Genomic DNA, 19778 nt, shown 5'->3' with positions numbered 1-19778 from the left:
CCTGCACCCCCCATCCCACTGTACCCCAATCTCCCTGCATCCCCATCCCATTGCACCCCACAATCTCCCCATTGCACCCCATCCCACAATGCCCCAGCCTCGCCTCCCAATAGCCTATTGTAGCGTCAGAGCTTTCGTTTTTCGCTATGACGTCAGTGCCAGCGCCCCCGCCCCGCCCCCCGAAGGTCCCGCCCGGCTCAGCCCCTGGTTGGTGGGTTCACATCCCGCCGGCTTCACGTGGCTCCTGAGGCTCCTCCCCCGCCAGGCCCTGGTCCTGGGCCCAGCCGGCGCAATCGCAGTGAGGAGGCAGCAGTGGTGCCGGTCGCAGGAGCCGGCGGCGGAGCCATGGCGGGGGCCCCGCAGGAGAACACGCTGCTCCACCTCTTCGCTGGGGGGTGAGTGCCCGGGCCTGGCCATCCCCGGGGGCCGGGGCTCGTCCGCCTCCTTCCCCTCGGGTGTCCTGGCTCAGCCCCCCCCTTTTCTTTCCCCCCTCGGGTGTCCTGGCTCAGCCTCCCCTTTCCTTTCCCCCCCTCTCCTCCTTCCCCTCGGGTGTCCTGGCTCAGCCCCCCCTTTCCTTCCCCCCCCTCCTCCTTCCCCCTCGGGTGTCCTGGCTCAGCCCCCCCTTTCCTTTCCCCCCCTCTCCTTCCCCCTCGGCTGTCCTGGCTCAGTCCCCCCCCTTCCGTCTCCCCTCTCCTCCTTCCTCCTCGGGTGTCCTGGCTCCCCCCCCCCCTCTGCCCTTCACCTGTTCTCCCTTTTCCTGCTTTCCCAACCCCCCCCCCCTTCATTTTCCCTGCCTCATCTTCCCTTCCCCTCCCCTCGTGCTGATCTCTCTAGAATCAGTCTCCTAAAAGGCTTCGGTTATAAAGAGGTTTTGTATAGGGAGGGTGAGACTTGAATAGTCTCACACGTGGGATGGGGAGGAAGGGGAAGTACCATCCCCCACACATACTCGCCCACCCACATGTGCGTCAGAGGAGTGTGGGGGGAAGCGGGTATGGGCAGGGATGGGGTTAATGAGGTTCACATGTGTTAGCTGCACACACACACACACACATCTCCACACACATGGTAGAACATGCGTTTCATCAGCAGCCAAGGCTGGGATTTAGGGCAGACTGCCTGGCAATGTACTCCGTGCTGTGTGGACATGGAAGGCACAATCCATGATCCATAAAGTTCATGCTCTAGTGCAGGCACATAGGATATACCTGCTGACAGTACAGGCCAAAGTGGTGGTGATATCTGGAGGTGCTCTGGATCATAGTGCATGCCTGCTGCTACCATTGCAGTTCTGGTTTGCACCGAGTTTTTCAATATAACCTGTTTTCAGCTGCTCATAACCTCACTGGAAACTTTCCCTTTGGGCTGCAATTCCCCATCCTTTTATACATACATTTTGATAGTGCAAACACTTGATGCTACAGTATTGTTGCTTTCTCTGTCTCCGTGTCACCTGCGATCAGCTGTTGGGTTGCTATTGATCTGCTGGTTTGTTTTCCTTCAGTCTTTTAAATCTTCCCTTGTCTCATCCACCTCCTTCCCCTGCATTCTTGTTGTTTGTGCCATTGCAATAAGGTTGTGTAAGCTGTTGCTGCTGCCTCCCTGCAGTGGAACTGTATTGCATCCTAGCAAAATAAAACATCTTTTCCAAGTATTGCATCATTAGGGGCAAGCAAGTCTAAAGCCTTATGATTGTTAAGGGAATGGGGGTATTTTTGGTGCGGTATTGATGGCGTCAGCAATTGATGGTGTTGGCGATGGAGAAGGTAGTAGGGAGGCGCTTAGAGCCCTGGTCAGCCTTTGGTATGGACTTTGTGAGCATTTTATACGGGGGTCACTTGGCTGGAAACACGACTGCACTGGAGTGCCACATCCAGGGATACCCTGAGCAGCAATTGCCATTCATCTGCAAAGCCAGAAAGAACCATGGAGTAGCAACATAGCAGTCTGTGTTCATTCCTCCGGAGGCTGAATGGTTTAGTGCTTCTTCCCCCTCCCACACCTCAGTGATAAAAAGTGTCTCTTCCTTGAGAACGTCCCCATAAGAGTGAAGTTTGGACTCTGTATAAATGTCACTACCTTCCTGGAAGGGTCAGTGTAATAATCTGTTCTTTCTGGACCCTGCAACTTGTGCATATTGACTATTCCTGGTAGGGGAAAGGAACATTCCGGGGACATGTATTATGCATTCATGCTGTAAGGCTGGTGCAGCCTGAGGCAGGCAAAGGGAAAAGAGCAGTTTGTGATGGGGTCACTGGGTCCATGTCTGCGTATGGAAGAGACCATGTCATGAAAAAGTGTGGCAGGGCTCGAATATTTTCTTTTAATGCAATGATTGAACGCCTGGAATCCTGAGGTTTCGTTCCGATTCAGGTGCAGGGATGTAAGGGTGGGGTGGATTTTGTTTTTCTTGATTTTTAGCAGTGGGGATTAGCGGTGAATGTTTTATGAGGATGACTTGGGAAGGGTAATGGCAGTTGATAGTTGTGGTCGACCACATGCTGGAATTCAGTCTTGTCTGAAGCGAATTTTAATAGCTTTAAGGCTTTGTATTTTGTTTCTTGGTTACATAAGAGCACAGTTCAGAGGCTTTTGCTTCAGACATGAGACCTAAAAAGCAGCATCTACCCAGTTGAGTGTTTCTGTACTGACCTGCTATTAACACTAAAGCCTTTTTGTGTGTGTATTGATCAGAATTATAAAACTGTGTTCTCATTGTCTTCATAATAAAAGCCAATGGATTCTGTGCCAGGGCTGGCAAATTATGACAGGTTTGCAAGGCTGCTCTTAGGCAGTAAAGGTAGGAGTCTAAGGCCTTGTCTACACTGGCACGTTACAGCGCTGCAACTTTCTTGCTCAGGGGTGAGAACTCTCTCCCCCCCCAGTGCTGCAAATTTCAGTGCTGTAAAGTGGCAGTGTAGACAGTGCACCAGCGCTGGGAGCACGCTACTCCCCCCTGGAGGTGGGTTTTTTACAGCGCTGGGAGAGCTCTCTCCCAGTGCTGGTGCCGCAACGTTGCTAGTGAAGACATACCCTAACTTGGTGGGTCTTGGGACCAGACTGAGAAAAGTCAGTTGTGTTTGCAATGATATCAAAGTGTGTGTAATTAAAAAATCCTATATAACTGATGTTTTGCTGAATTTGTTAAACGAATGACTTGAGGCTAAATCCTGCCCTTATGTGTGTCTCCTGTTGAAGTCAATGGGAGCTGCAGGACACCATCCGAAGGCAGAGCTGCTCTGAATTGGGGGAGAATGTTTGCAGTTGAGTGATGGTCTGCCTTAGCCTGTGCTCTTTAGGCAACTTGACAGACCATCACTTAACTGCAAACATTCTCCCCCAATTCACAGCATATTTAGAACTTCTTGCATAGGCTGTGATTAAAAAGCAAGGCTGTGAAACTGCATAACCTAATGTTCCAAAAGATGCCAGAAGACACTGGAGACTGAATTCCTCTATTTAGCAACAGACCAATGTTCTGAGACGTAAGCAAGGCTCCACTATTAACTAGATTAAGATCAGCAATCAGTTTCATTTAGTCCACTTAATTACTTAGTGCCAGCATTGGAGGATTTTTCTCTTAAGAAATTTCAACCATAAAATGACAGAAAGAGACACGGTATTTTTATTACTACAGAAAGTTCTCCAGGAGGAGAAAGGAGAGCTTTTTGTAGCCTTTCCATCTTTTAGTCACTTTCAGAACATCCAGGATCCTGCATGTAGTATACTGAACTTTGACATAAGAATAAGTTTAAAAATAGGGCAGAAGTTTACAACTCTTTAAAAGGTGGAGCCCAGAACTCTCTGGGAAGGATATTTACTCAGAAATGCCAGGAACCATTGCAACTTTTTATACTCCTGTTTTTCAGGCTAGCAATACTGATTCATTCAGTAAATTAAAACCCACAAAGCTGTTTTCTGAAGGCAATACCTTTCTCCTTCTGGCTTGGAGTAGTACATGTTGCCTTAAGTACAGTAGCACCTGGATTCTGCCATTGAGATGGGGGCCCTGTCTGTTCATTTATGTAGATAATAAAGATGCCTATCCAAGGTTCCAGTGCCCCAACATAATTGTACAATAAATATAATTAAATTGATCCTCAGCAGCATGAAAATCAGTTCCACAGGACCTGAGCCATCCCCTTCGCCACCTAACCTCAGCTTCTCCGAATATCCTATTGAACAGGTGTCTTTTGCAGCATACCTAGAAAGTCACCAAACTTGGGCTGTCACAGGAAACACCCTGCCAACCGTCCCCTCTTTTATAATGAGGGGATCTAGCTCAAGCACCCTTGTGACCACAGGTTTGGCAGTAAGGCACAGGGAGGTGGATTTCAGGTAGGTTAGGCCCTGTACAGACACACTAATAGAAAAGGATCCCTGTGCTGAAGGTCTATCCTTGCTGTCAATCATCCATGTGACTAACTGTTCACACTCAACAGCAGTAATGGTACTGTAACAAACCAAGCTAGTGTGAATGTGCACCACTACCCTGTATTGGATTGGGCTGGAATTGCTCAACTGTGTGCTCGGTCCCTGTATTGCGAATATATGATTGTGATGGGCACCACAGAACTGTCTATAAAAATGAAAATAACAAAGTAGTCGTGGAGTCTTTCCTTGAAGCTCACAGCCTGCACTCTTGAGGCCAGAGGATCTATGTGAAATTCATAACGCTGTTTTATGCAGCATAGTGGTGACAGTGAAGTTCCTAGGTGGTCACAGCATGGTTATCCTATTTAACACTTGCAGCTCTTAACCATGTGACCAACCACTCCTCTTCATCTCTGCCAGACGCTCCCTCTGCCCCTGTTCATTTCTGTCTTCCTGCTTTCTTCCATGTGAACTCTTAATGCACTGAACTTAAATTCTTCCTCTAGACCTGTTTCTACCAAGATATCCGAGAAATTAGCCAAGTGTAAGGGCTCAATAGGGGGCCTGTTGGGGATAGCCGATAGGATGTCTGAGTTGTGTGCTGTATCTCTCTCCCACCCATTATTTGTTGCTTGAGGATATTTACAATTAAAGATGGTTAGGTGCTATGTTACTATGGTGATAAAGTCCATATGAAAACCTAAGACATGTAGATAGTTAGGGGTGCTACTGGGCTATCTGCTAGGCATTGTCCAAACAAACTGTTTGGAAGAGCTCCTAATCCAAGGCCCCAATCCTGCATACACTTAGGCAGTCACAGTGGTTCTTGCTGATTTATTCTTGTTTTGTTAGATGGAGTGTCCCTTTTAAGGATCACACTAATGACAGCAAAGCAAATCTTCCTGTGCTGTGGTTTGGAAAAATGAGCCTGAGGCAAGAAGGATTTAATCAGCAACAAACAAGAATGAGAGATGAGTTGAAAAACAGAACTGTACCCATCTGAAAGTCTGGATTCCTTCTGGCCCTGATTCTGCACCATTGAAGTCAGTGGGAAGAGGATCTGGCCCTACAGCATAGTGAAAATAGTATGTATTCTTGGAATCATTCATTTGAAATGGAGGCTGTAATGCTCCCTTTTCCCCCTCCAGAACTGGCAGGGGGTCTTTACAACCACCATGCAGCAAAAAGGCATTACAAACTAACACCCTGATCCCACAAACTCATCCCACATGTGTAGCTTTACCCAGGTGAATAGTCCCAATTCAAACCAGTGAGACCAGTTGCGTGAGTAAGTCACCAGCCAGGTTGCCAACTGGATGGGACTCTGCTTCAATGCCAGGGAGTGTGCATCCCTGCATATCGATGGCAGTCGAAGGGATTCGGTCCAGACAATGTCTCTTCAGATCCAGGGTGAACCCATGATCTTCCTCGAGGACGGGCAAGTGTACCAACATCTCAGCACGCTGACAGGTTTCTACGTCCAGCAGACACCTGAGGATACTATCGCGGAGATCCTAAGAGATGTGGCCAGGATCAACTCCTCCCTACTGGCACCATGGCAGAAGATCAATGCCTTGAACAGCTTCCTGATGCCCCATATCTCATTTGTCCTGAGGGAATCTGCCATGGCGAAGGTATATCTGAACAAGGCAGACAGCACCATCCGGCAGCTGGTAAAGAAGTGGATGTTTCTTCCCCAAAGGGCCACCAATGAACTGGTGTACATCTTGCACAGGCAAGGTGGCGCCAATGTCCCTCAAATGGGTGATCTGTGCGACATTGCCGTGATCACTCGCGCCTTCCACCTTCTGACATGCCCAGACTCCACAGTGAGGAACATCGCGGAAAGCGCTCTGCAGGATGCCATCAAGAAGCAAATCGCCAGGACCCCGTCCAACCAAGATTTTGCCACCTACCTGAGCGGCTTGCTGGAAGGCGAATTTCGAAGAGAAGGAGAGACTTTGCTTCACTCTGGACTTATGCCCGCAACGCTACGCGATGACTGGAGAAGTGTATTGGCTGCCACTGGACATGGTGTGAGGAACTCCAGGAGCTGGAAGTCCTGGTGCCACTGGTGAAAATACGTATTACACTATCATCACTCCGAGAGCTAGAAGCATGCTGGAGAGGACCCTGAAGGATGCCATCCGCTGCCAATATGTGGAAACCCTGAAACGGAAGCCGGACCAGGGCAAGGCGTTCGAGGTGACGTGCAAGTGGGATGCCAGCAACCACTTCCTCCCCAGGGGCAGCTTCACCCGATTTGCCGGCTGGAGGTTCATCCACAGGGCCTGGCTCAACTGCGTCCCACTGAATGGAGCCGTCCGCCACGGGAATTGGGACAAGCGATGCAGGAAGTGCGGCTACGACAACAGGACGCTACCCCACGTCCTGTGTAGCTGCAAGCCCCATGCGAGAGCTTGCCAGCTGCAATACAAAGCCATCAAAGATCGCCTGGCCAGAACCATTCCGCCACCCAAGGGGAAGGTTGCCATAAACTCCGCCATCCCTGGAACCAACTGTGACGGGACATCGTCATCACCAATGAGGACCAGAAGAAGATCATCATTGTAGACATCACAGTGCCATTAGATAACAGGACCCTGGCCTTCCACGATGGCCAAGCTCGAAAGGTAGAGAAATATGCCCCTCTGGCCAAAACCTTGAGAGCTAAGAGTTACCAGGTCCAGACACACGCACTGATCGTCGAAGCCTTAGGCACATGGGACCCCAATAAGAGCGAGTGCTGAGAGAATGCGGAATCGGTCAACGCTATGCTTGGCTGATGCAGCAACTCGTGGTGTCGGATGCCATTGGGTGGTCGAGGGACATTTATATAGAACACATCACCGGACATCAGCAGCACTAGGAGGGATGAGCTGGAGTGCTGATGAGAAGTGCAGTCAGGAAAGTAACAAATATTTTCCTCATGGATTGTATTTTCTAAATGGACAACCAACCTAATTCTCAATTACTGAGGGACAATCTCCACTCATATGTGTTTTCCATAACCAAATCTCTGTACAACTCTTCATGAGTGATGTACCCGAGTATTCGGATTCTAATATCTGAACTGTATTGTTAAATCTATTCACCTAAATATGGGTTATTGCTGATTATGTACTCTCTGTATCATATGACTTTTTAAAAAACTAACTTTGTATATGTGAAAAGAATGAGTAGACTTCAGGCTACGGCTACAGCTCTGAAATTTGTATATGTGGATAAACTAAGCACTATACCTAGATGTACAGACACTCTTTTCCCAACTTACGTATTATATTTTTTTAACATTAGCTTTAATAAATTTTTTTAATTGTGTGTGCACCTAAGTGTTTCCAGGATTGGGGTCCAATTCAAAACCTCCCCTGCTTCGCAGATTCCAAAAGGAAACAGCCGGTGAAGAAGCCCTCTTGAAAAGCCTGCTGGAAAAGATTGGGTTTGCAATATGCCCTGGAGGTCAACCAGCTCAAGCTATTTCAGACCAAAGGTGTGTGGGCAGATTCCAAAGATGAGGAAGATACAAGGAGTCTTCACAGAGAACCTTCCTGGCTACTCTCAGATGCATCCAAAGTTGCTCTAGTTTGATCACTGCCAATGTTTTAAGTGGCATCACTGCATCTGCAAGAGGTGTTTCAAGCAGGTGAGCCCCAGGCCATTTAAGGCTCTATTGATCAAAACCAACACCTTTAAACTTCACCTGGGAGCCACTGGGTACCCAGTGCAGGTCACAAAACATTGGTGCCGTGTGTTTATGGTGAAGGACTCTATTTAACAAACAAGCTGCCACTCTCTGCACTAGCTTCAGGATTTACGATATTGCTCCGTGTAGAGCACTTGCAGTAGCAGGTAGATTTGTGGGGTTTTCTTAAATCAATAAGGAATAGGGCAGAGGAGACCTCCTAACAAATTGCTCCAGCAGAGGTTAATACTTGTATAGCGCAGCGCAAACACTAATCCTTACAACACCCTCTGGGAGGAGGAGAGTACTAATTCACCTACCTTACAGATGGGGGAAACGGGGAGAGACAGGCTAACATGACTTGCAGGGCCACATAGTAAGTCATGGGCAAAATCTGGATTAGAACTCGAGTTCTTGGCTCCCAGTCATAGCTATGCTTGTCCCGACCGGTCTGTGTACTCTGATAAGAAAAAGGTCTTTCTATTTCCCGAGTAGTGTCTAAACACAGCACTGATCTGAAAAACAGGAAAATGCTTTGCAAGAATTCATGTACCTGGTAACACAATTATTAGTTGGAACTTTATTGAATGCTTAATATAATTAAGGGGCTTGTCTGCTTGTCCTTATTTCATTACTTATTTTAATACAAAATCTGCTTCAGTCCCTGAGTATGCATTGGCTTATTTCACTCACTTAATGCAGTGCTCAAACATTGAAGGCATGACCTGCTTAACTGTCCCCACTGTGTGTTCATTGCTGGAGCATGTGGCATGTTCCAGAAAAACAGACTGGAACTTTCCACCGCGAAATAAATCTGGGGAAAAGCTCTGTAAAGCGCATTCACCCCAGAACCCCTTAGCTTTGAGATGACTCAAAATTCAGTTGTTGGGGAAACTTTTCTCGGTGCTTCCAGTTTTCCTAGGATGAAGATGGGCACACAATGAAACAGTAGAAGGTAGATTGTTAGCCCCGTACTTGTGTAAATGAGCAATTATTTACCTGAGTGGTCCCACTGAAGGGAATGATTCTATTCTTGACTCTGCCATTGACCTGCTGGGTGACCCTGGGCAAGTCACTTCCTTTCTCTGTGCCTCAGTTTCTCAATATTTAAAATGGGGGTAAATGATATTAGCCTCCTTTGTAAAGTGCTTTGAGATCAACTGATGAGAAGCGCTATGTAAGAGTGAAGTGTTATTCACACTGTCAAGCATTTGCTAAGGGCCTTCCAGTCTGGTCCTCTCAAATTATCCTTCATTGTAGCCTTGGCTGGGCTCATAGCAGTTTTTGTCCCATTCTGTGTTTTCTAAGGTTACACCCATTGATCATTCTTAATTTCCCCCAACAATTATGTTTGGTCTAGGAATGCTGAGTTCAGGTTTCTCTTTCTGGCTGAGTTTTGGTTTTAAGTTTCGGGAGTCGTGCACATAGACTAGGTGGTTGGGCTGCTGACAGCTTCTTTAGAATAAAGTCATTGTGTACTGGGGCAGACATTAAGTATGAATGTCAAGGTCTTTGCAAATCTAGAAAGTGGGAGGTAAAAAGAGAAAAGCACAATCAAATGTTGAGCCTAGCAACCTGGACAGATCAGGCAGCAAGTGCTCCTGCTCTTTGCACTGCCACCTGTTCGCTTCAAGATGCCATTCAGAGTTTTGGCTACAGTCCTACGGCCCTGAATAAAAAGGGACCCCAGTAGCCAAGATTGCCTTTTGCCTAGCACCCTGTTGTAAGGTCTGAAATTCTCTGATGGCTGATTACTTGCCAGGAACAGTGAGAGGGCTTCCTCTGCTCCCATTTCAGCCTGCCAGAATCCTCAGGGTATTGCCGAGCATATCAACTCTGGTTTTGGGTTGGGTTATTTGTGTTTTGTGTTTTTTTGTTTGTTTGTTTGTTTTTAAATATTTATATAACCGGATGCTGGTGAGACTGATGTGGGTGACACACTGCAAAGATGGTGGTTACGAAGCTCTGCCTTTTTTTGAGTGGCTTTACATATAATTTCGTGCATCTCCAATTTCCCCCCCTGTAATAGCACCTAGCAGTTAAGATGCTTATGTAGTCATAGGTGTTGGAACTAGAAGTGTGGGGGGTGCTACTGCACCCCCTGGCTTCAAGTGGCTTCCATTATATACAGGGTTTACAGTTCGGTTCAATGTCTCTCAGCACCCTCACTATACAAATTGTTCCAGCCCCACCTGTATGTAGTTACATAGGCATTCCCATCAGTTTTTGTCATAACTGCTTACTAGCTGCTTTTGTGGCCCTTCTGGCACTGATGGGAATTATTCACATCATGGGAAAGAGCCATTTCTGTTGTGATCATGTGTTTCTGCTGCCTGTAATACGTAGGTGAGGGTGGAGAGAGTAGACAATACTTTTAGCTGTCTTAGACCTTTCTGATTCTGGACTGCTTTCTCTTTCCTAATGAAGAACAAATCGATTGAGAACCCCTTTTATTTTGATTTTACAAGAGGCCAAAGCAATAAAAGCTGTGTAACTTGTCCTGAGAACTAAAGTCTTGCAACTGGTACATGAAAGTAATTTAACCAGTACGGTGTCTTGGTGGACACGATAGCTGTAACTTTTACTTTGGAAACTGGTCTGGCTGCATATTCATAATCCAGTTGTGACAAAGTGGGACTGTTCTTAATGTTGCCGCTGAATACTGTGTGGGTGCCTCAGTTTCCCCTATGCATTTCTTAAGTCTCTAGGTGGTGGGGAAAGGCCAGTGTGCATAAATCACTGACACTCCGTCTCCCTGGTAACAAATGGCCAGGGCCCCTTCCCCCCCTGCAAGGAAATAGCTAAAGGTGAACAAAGAGATCAGGTGACCTCCTGGCTCAGGAAAGAGACAAAGCCAAGAGAAGGAGGGGCTGGAGGGGGTTTGGGAGTTGGAGCTACCTGGGGACTAGGAGTGAGGGCAGACGTGGGTGTCTGGCTCTCTGAACCCCATAATGGACCCGGCCGAGGGGTCCCGTTCGCTGCTGTACCTACAAGCTCTGTTTTAGACCGTGTTCCTGTCATCTAATAAACCTCTATTTTACTGGCTGGCTGAAAGTCACGTCTGACTGCGAAGTGGGGGGTGCAGAACCCTTTGGCTTCCCCAGGACCCCGCCTGGGCGGACTCGCTGTGGGAAGCGCACGGAGGGGTATATGCTGAATGCTCCCAGGAGAGACCCAGGAGGTGAAGCCGTGTAAGCTTCTTGCCCTGAAGACAGTCTGCTCCAAGGGAGAGGAGGCTCCCCAAAGTCCTAACTGGCTTTGTGGGGAGCAGTTCCAGAGCATCGCCCGGGGACTCCATGACACCAGTACTGCAAGGTTTTAGCTTTGTTTGCATAGCTGTTTAAGGTTGTTGCCTTTTTTTTCCTTTTTCCAGATGTAGGAGTATGAGACACTCTGGGAATACTAGAAAGTTCCTTTATGCACAGCAGGCTATTTTCAGCTGTCTTCCCAGGAAACAGCTGTTTTCCCAGGAAACAGAACGTCACAGGGAGAGATGATGCAAGGAAACCTCATGTGGAGGAAAATCAGCTGATCAGAACAAGATGTTAATGCACTGAAGTACTTACTGGAGCTGACCTGCAGAGTATTTATATTATGAACAGAATTTGCTCAACCTATTGAAGTCCAGAGATTTGCTCTGCTAGATAGTGTTATGTTTAAAATCATGCTGGTAACGTTTGCCCTGAGCGGTTAAAGTTGATGATGCGGGTACTAACTCGTGCTGTGTATCAAAAGGTTACACACTTTTATTCCAGGAAGTACTTACACTTAAATGGTAGAGGCTGCATACGTGTCTGAGGTTACTGAATTAATGGCAGGATGGAAGGGCAATTCATGTGTGGGAACAGGGCAGGATGGCAAGGAGGAGGAAGCTAGTGGCTGGAGGAGAATGGCCAGATGTCTGAGAAGGTTAGGAAATTGCATAACAAGAGATGTCACTCCGTGAGGAATCATAATGTTCTCATGTCACAGTCATGAGGGCTGTGGTAGTACACATACTCGCGTAAAACCCTAGGCCTTTATTTTGTACAGCTTGCTTCTAAAAATAATCAGAGAATCGGATAACCAACTTTGTTTTTATCATGTATATGAAATAAACAAGATGTAGCTAGATGTTTGGCATGGTGCAGTTTGGGCTATTCCTGGTTCTAATGCAGACTTCCTGCGTGACCTTGGGCAAGTCACTTAATCGCTCGGTGCTTCGGTTTCCCCATCTGTAAAACAGAGATAACGTTGCCTTCTCTCACCCATTATCTGTCTTGTATATTTAGATTTGTAAGCTTATTTGGGCAGGGAAAGTTTCTTACAGTCCCTGTACGATGGGGCCCTGATCCCAGTCTAAGTGCTACTGTAGTATAAATAATTAAAGCATAACGTTGCGTTTTTACGTTTAACTTTAACAGCACAAAAGCGCAGATCAGGCAGCAAGTGCTCCTGCTCTTTGCACTGCCACCTGTTCGCTTCAAGATGCAATTCAGAGTTTTGGCTACAGTCCTACGGCCCTGAATAAAAAGGGACCCCAGTAGCCAAGATTGCCTTTTGCCTAGCACCCTGTTGTAAGGTCTGAAATTCTCTGATAGCTGATTACTTGCCAGGAACAGTGAGAGGGCTTCCTCTGCTCCCATTTCAGCCTGCCAGAATCCTCAGGGTATTGCCGAGCATAAAAACTCTGGTTTTGGGTTGGGTTATTTGTGTTTTGTGTTTTTTTGTTTGTTTGTTTGTTTTTAAATATTTATATAACCGGATGCTGGTGAGACTGATGTGGGTGACACACTGCAAAGATGGTGGTTACGAAGCTCTGCCTTTTTTTGAGTGGCTTTACATATAATTTTGTGCATCTCCAATTTCCCCCCCTGTAATAGCACCTAGCAGTTAAGACGCTCTATAAAAAGAAAGCCAGCAAAGAAGATTGTATGACTAAAGCATCTGTCCCATTATTTATGTAAATAGGAAATGATGACTTTCTTTGGTGAAAGCAGAAACCTACTACTGTGCTTATATAATCTTTCATTTTAAAGGGAATTCATTAATCACCTTGGTTCCTGCTGTTGGATGATAAATCCTTTAAGATGGGGGTGTAGACAGTCTGAGTCAAGTTCTCCTCTCACTTACACCATTGATTTCAGCAGAGTCACTTGTGATTTACACTACCATAAGTGAAGGTAGAATCTGGTTTGTTGTGCCAGTGTTGGATCCAGGCATTCCGGAGCAGAGGGAAGGACTTGAGGTAACTGTTGTCAGATCCATGCCCAGAATGCAATTTCAACCCCAAACTACACCTCTACCCCGATATAACGCTGTCCTCGGGAGCCATAAAATCTTCCCGCGTTATAGATGAAACCGTGTTATATTGAACTTGCTTTGATCTGCCGGAGTGCGCAGCCTCCCCCCCGCCCCCCCAGTGCTGCTTTACCGCGTTATATCCGAATTTGTGTTATATTGGGGTAGAGGTGCATTTTAAAGTCTGTACTCTGGGAGCGGACAAAGGTTTTGTTGTGAAGGGTTTTCCCTGCCCAGGGCCCTAGTTTCTTCCCCCTCCATCCTCTCTGTGTTCAGGCGAGCACATGGACAGCACGAGCTGTGCGTGCTGCATTGAGGAAGATGCGCTAAAGCCTTGCACTCCAACGTTGTATTTGCAGAGCAGATAGCTAATGTCAGGCCCAGGTTCTGTACACAAAGCGCTGATAACAGCCAGGCTGCTTGTTCAAAGTCAGTCTTTTGTTTCAGCTCTTCTGTAAATGTAGCTCAGCCTCCATCCGTGCAACAGAATTTCAGCTGCTGTGTGTGCGCTGAGCTTCCGAAGCGGCTTCAGTGCTTTATTCTACAGCCAAGGTCAAAATCAAGTGGATTAAAATGGCTGGAGGCAAAGTTGTTTCTCAGAATGCCTGTTGTTGTAAAATGCTTGGATTGCCACTGGTTTAGGATAAACTCTTTTTCTGTTTGTGGTAGGAAGGAGCAAGAATCAAGAAGTTGATGGAAAACACACTTGACTGATGTTGTTACTCCTAGTTAAAGGCTCTAAAGTTTTCGAATTTCACAGGGGGGCTGTTTCCGTGGGGGAGAATTGTTAATGGTAAAGGGAGGAGGAATCTTGCAGCATATCCAGCAAATTCAAACAATAATGGGAAACTGGAATTCAAGTACCCTCTTCCCTTCCAAATAGTCCTGGATGTTCTGATCATCTTTACAGTAAGGCCTGGTCTACTCTTAAAAGTTTTGCTGTCAAAACCCCTATAGTGTAGATAGATGCAGCTTATACAGGCAAAAAGAAATGCTTTTGCCCTTATAGTTTATATCAATTGAGCAAGCAAAGTTAGCTCTACCACCAAAAGCACATTTATGGGCAGCTTTTCTCAAATGCGGTCACCAGGGGATTTTTCTGTGGCCACAACAGCCTCCTGGGTGGAGATTGGGCGGGGAGGGGGGGCAAAGGAGTAGCCCCTCCCTGCAGCACCCAGCTGTTGCTCCTGGCTGCCCTGCCATTTGTTGGCACCGCCAGCAGGGGATCTGTGGCCCTGCACCACGCAGCCTCCTGGGGGCTCCGGGCAGCGCCTCTGCAGACATGTGGGGCCAGTGTGTGTTCAGCAGGCTTCAGCCCCTGGGCCCTAGCTCTGGGCTTCAGCCCAGGGCGGTGGGGCTTGGGGTTGGAAAAATTGTCAGAGTGGCCGTGCTCTGAGGCCACCAAAAAAAATTGTTCAGTGAATCCTTGCTAGGTAGGGGCTTGCGCAACAGGGGGCAAGCAGGCGCACAGACCCCCCCCCCCCAATCAGCAGGGGCACAGAACTCCTCTGGCACCGGGGTGGGGAGAGCGAGCTCCACTGGCCCTGGGGCGGGACAGGGGGTGAAGAGCAAGCGCCACTGCCTGGGGGGGAAGAGGGGGGCCAGTCTCTCCAGCCACGGAGAGCACAGAAAGTGCCCCTCCAAAAGCGACCAAATTTTTATTCTTGTGCACGCCCCTAATACTAGGGCATTTGCCTGGATAGAAATGTCAGAGAAAATCACCCCTAACCAGCCTGGCTATAGCAGCGAAAGTTCCTGGTGTAGACCTGTATCAGAGGGGTAGCCGTGTTAGTCTGGATCTGTAAAAAGCAACAAAGAGTCCTGTGGCACCTTCTAGACTAACAGACGTATTGGAGCGTAAGCTTTCGTGGGTGAATACCCATGTCATGCGTCTGACGAAGTGGGTATTCACCCACGAAAGCTTATGCTCCAATACGTCTGTTAGTCTATAAGGTGCCACAGGACTCTTTGTCGCTAGTGTAGACCTGGCATTAGACTTTACTCTGGTGCTTCTGAGTTTTGCCAGCAAGTTCCTTGTAACTCTAGAAGGCACTGCTTTGCCTTTGTGTAAGATGGGGGGAGCAGTTTTTTGCTTCCTTCTCATGGAAAACACCTAAATTGCAATTTCACCATAAGATCCACTGAATTAAATGGTGTTCTCCAGAGAGAATCTCATAGCATGTTATCACTTCAAGAAATGCTAAGATGCTTGTGTAAACAAAGAAAATCTTCCTTCCATTGAGTTTAGCTGTGGAAGATCTCTCCTATTTAAGTTATAGATAGCTGAAGTTTTCAATGTGGCCCTTCTGCATCCTAGCTAGCTCCTATAATAATATCTTGTAGCGCTCTTCTTCAGTAGATCTCAAAGCACTTTACAAAGGAAGTATCATCCCCATTTTATAGATGGGGACACTGAGGCACGGAGGGGCGATGCGTCTTGACCAAGGTCAGTCAGCCAGTGGAAGAGATGAGAATAGAACCCAGCTCTTTTGAGTCCTAGTTCAGAGCTCTATCCACTTGGCCACACTGCCTCCGCTGATCACTGCTTTATTGGCAAGGGTTAATTCTAGAGCAAAGAGCTGCAGCATGATTGCAAGAAGCAGCATGTATGTACAGCGAGGTGCAACACACTAGCCCCTTGTGGCAGCTCTGGAACTGCTTCATACAGCCAGTGGAATTAGTCTGTCTGCAAGATGTAGAGCTTCTTGAATCTCCATCCTCTTCCTCCTCCCCCTCATACCCCAAGACACTTATATAGCAGTAGAACCTCTCTGAGCCACAAACTTGCATATTGTCCTAACCAGCAGCCTTGCCCCACTTCTCAGTAAAGATGTTATAGCAGAGTGGTGGTGTGAGCTTACTGGAAAGGTTACACATGTTACTGGAGCTTTACACAAGATGTACTATGGGGGGGGGGGGGAAACAGTTGCTAACATGCAGTGAACTGTTAGGATAAATCATTGTAAACAACATTTGTCAAAATAAATCAACCAGCTACATCTTGTAATCAGCTATCCTTGTTTTTAATCACGTTTGTTTGTTTTAAAGTGCATTAATTTTCAGAGGGTTTCCCAATCAGTAGTCTGAGTTAGTGTTGTTCATTGCTCAATGTATACACAGTAGTTGCTAGTCCCTTAGGGCAGTGGTTCTCAGCCAGGGGTCTGGGTCCCCCTGGGGGGGGCCATGAGCAGGTTTCAGGGGATCTGCCAAGCAGGGATGGCATTAGACTTTCTGGGGCCCATAACAGAAAGCCGAAGGCCCACCGCATGGGGCTGTAGCCCAGGGCCCCGAACCCTGCCACCCGGGGCTGAAGTTGAAGCCTGAGCAACTTAACTTCACAAGGCCCTCTGTGACATGGGGCCCTGGGCAGTTGCCCTGCTTGCTACCCACTAATGCTGGTCCTGGTTTTTATATGCAGAAAACCAGTTGTTGTGGCATAAGTGGGCCGTGGAGTTTTTATAGCATGTTGGGAGGGCTCAGGTTGAGAACCCCCCTGATTTAGGGTATGCCTGCACTGCAGCTAAGCCCAGGCTCTGTTTCAGGTTGAGCCCAAGCCCTCCTTTCGTCCACACACACACATCAGTCTAACTCATGTCAGCAAGCACTCAGGACCCTGCTAGGGCTTCGGGCTCTAACCCACCCCCCTATCGTTTTGCATTGTGGATGCAGCTCAAGCTGTAGACCCAAGTCAGAATGTCTGTGTAGTGCAGTATGGACACACATTAGCATGGCTGTGATACCCTGGTCCAGCAATTGTAAACCCAGGTGTACAATGCAGTGAGGATGCTCAAGCACCGGCTTGGAAACACTGACCCACAAGCCTGGATCCCACTGATCTGGATTTACGATGCAGTGTAGACACACCTTTAAGAGCTTGTCTACTCATGGACATTCAGGAAAGAAATTCACACCTTTAGTTGATTTGGAATTAAAAGTGCATTAGTTACAGCACATTAATCCTTGGGTGGACACTCATTCAGAATTTAAGTGGCCTTAATTTGGTTTTGTTCACTAGTGAATTAAGCTAAATTGAGAAAAGGTCACTTAAATTCTGAATGAGTGTGTCCACTCAGGGATTTAATACAGTTTAACAAATCCACTTTAAATTCACCCAATTAGTTAATTCAGATTAATTTTCCTTTGTCCCCAAGTAAACAAGTCCTCTCTCTACCATTTGCTAACAGGAAGAAACTGTTAGTCAAAAAAAGGAAGAACAAAACTAAAGCAGGAATTGGGTTTTGTCAGCATGTAGATAACAGTGGGAAAATAAGAGTTGAACAACAAGAGCAGCAACCCTAGCACATGGGGTTACAGTTGAGAAAACAATAGACAAACTGAAATAAAACTAAATGCTTTTATTACACTTTTTTTTGTTTTGATTCTATCAGGTGGCAACAGTTTGTGTCAAGGACAAGATTTTCTTGACCCTTGTGAATAGGGGCTAATGCACAGGCTTGGAATCCATGGTTTTTGTTGTTGTGTTTTTTGTTTGTTAGTAAAGGTGTTATAGTTTGTTAATATATAAATTACGTATGAGCTTCCCAGATCAGGGTCAAGGACCCATCCGATTTGACCACATAGCTTGTTCTTTTACCTCCCTCTCGTGTCCCCGGTCTTGTTCTCAAATATTTGCTAGTTCTTCAGGGAAACTGATTAACTTGGAGGTCTGAGATTCCTCCACCTACCACTTCTCAGAAGAGAGCGTATAAACTGCTTTTTAAAACTTGACTGACTGAAGGAGAGAAGGCTTTGTCACATCACTTTCCGCACAAGGCCTCCCAGTCCGCTACAGTTACTATTTTTTACCGTCTCTAGGTAGGCTTTCTTGATGGAAGAATCCCCCAAGGACATAAATCTAGAGTCTTGTTTGTAATAGCTCCAGTGACCCACTAAAAACTGGAATTACCCCACTCCATTCAAGAAAACCAAATTCTCTTGCACAGTAAGATCGGGTGACCTGGACAAACAGGAACATAGAACACGGGACTAAGAGCTGATCAGTTGCTACTGATTTGGGTGTTTCGTTGACCTTCAGAACCCTCGTGTCACTGGTAACTTATGCAAGCATTGAGTAGAAAATGATTCACTAAATCTTTTTGAGACAAGGAAGAGTGTGCTCCTGAATCTCTTTCTGAACCCTCCTCTTTTGCCCCATGCCAAAAATTCCTCTCTCCCAATATTGACATAAACACAATTGTAACTCTTTCTTGTGGCGGGAGAAGGGAGGGGAAAGGACTTTGCTTGTTACATATGGTGGTGTTTTGATGTGACATTCTTTTGCTGACACTGTACTCTGTTTGCATTGTGCCCTACAGGTGTGGGGGTACAGTTGGTGCCATTGTTACATGTCCTTTAGAAGTAATAAAGACCAGGCTCCAGTCTTCAAGGCTAGCGTTCCGGACTGTCTACTATCCTCAAGTCCAGTTGGGGACGATCAGTGGGGAAGGAATGGTCAGGCCGACATCTGTATCACCTGGACTTCTCCGGGTTCTAAAGTGAGTACAGTTCTTGTCATTCATCGCATCCTGTGCAACCAATGGACTTGACTCTGAGTTCGTTGGCACTGGTTTTACACTTGAATGGTGTCATTCTGGATTCACACTGGTGTGAGATGAGAATTGGGCCTTATGTATTCAGCATCAACTGAAAAGTTGAATTAACCTTTGCTTCCACAAGATGTATTTTTACCTTTTGAATTTTCAAAGGAACTTATTTAAAACCGCATTGAGAAGTTTTCCAAAGAGTATTGGTTTGGATAAGTGTCTGGAGGTATTATTTTTAAATAGACTTATTGGCTCTAAGCTTTCCGGTAAGTATTAAGCCTCAATGATCAAGAGTCAGTAGTATTCTCTTGCCAGGTGATATGTATGTCAGCTTGCAGGAGCAGTATTAAAAATATGCCTTTCCTCCGTAGCATTCCCTATAGCTCAGAACATGTGGATTCTTGCCCTGTTCATCCTTTGGATTTCTCGTGTTTCTCAGTCTTTTGCACCTGAGCAGTGTGATGGGCACGTCCTGCTGGCTAGGCCCCTGTCTTGGCAGTGAGACTGAGAGACTGAGTGAGCCACAGAGACAGAACTCCTCCCTCATCTCTGGAGCCAGTGTCAGTCCTTCTAGTTCAGAGTCGGAACAGCATGGGAGAAAAACCTTTCATTGCAGCTACTCTGTGCTGTGTACCTGTTCTGGGGACCGTGGGCTCCAAGACTGTCACTCTAACTGGGGTCTGCCCCACCCCTGTTTCAGGGAGTCGGTCCCTTTTGTTTTGATGGGCTGTACCCACCTTTCTAAGGTTTTGTAGGCCTCCCTCCCGCCTGTGTGGGTGGGTGTTCAGTTGCTTTGATGGGCAGAATCCATCCATCAAATAGGCTGGGGCCTTGGCCTAAAACTCACTTAAAAAACCCCAAAAAAACCCCAAGAGCCCATCAAGTGGTGAAGAAGGGAA

General features: G+C 46.9%; 1 protein-coding gene across 1 annotated transcript in view; it reads left to right on the top strand.

Moving 5' to 3' along the window:
* Positions 1 to 306: 306 nt before the first annotated feature.
* SLC25A33 (solute carrier family 25 member 33) overlaps positions 307 to 19778 on the top strand; it is a 34371-nt gene continuing 14899 nt past the window's right edge. The window contains exons 1-2 of the mRNA XM_065421328.1: positions 307 to 395; positions 18652 to 18831. Of these exons, the coding sequence (XP_065277400.1) occupies positions 346 to 395; positions 18652 to 18831 (230 nt within the window). The 5' untranslated portion in view covers positions 307 to 345. The remainder of the gene's footprint in view (positions 396 to 18651; positions 18832 to 19778) is intronic.

This window comes from Emys orbicularis, chromosome 22 (genome assembly GCF_028017835.1).
Source record: "Emys orbicularis isolate rEmyOrb1 chromosome 22, rEmyOrb1.hap1, whole genome shotgun sequence".
Lineage (NCBI taxonomy): Eukaryota > Metazoa > Chordata > Testudines > Emydidae > Emys > Emys orbicularis.
This window is presented reverse-complemented; position numbering and strand designations above follow the sequence as displayed.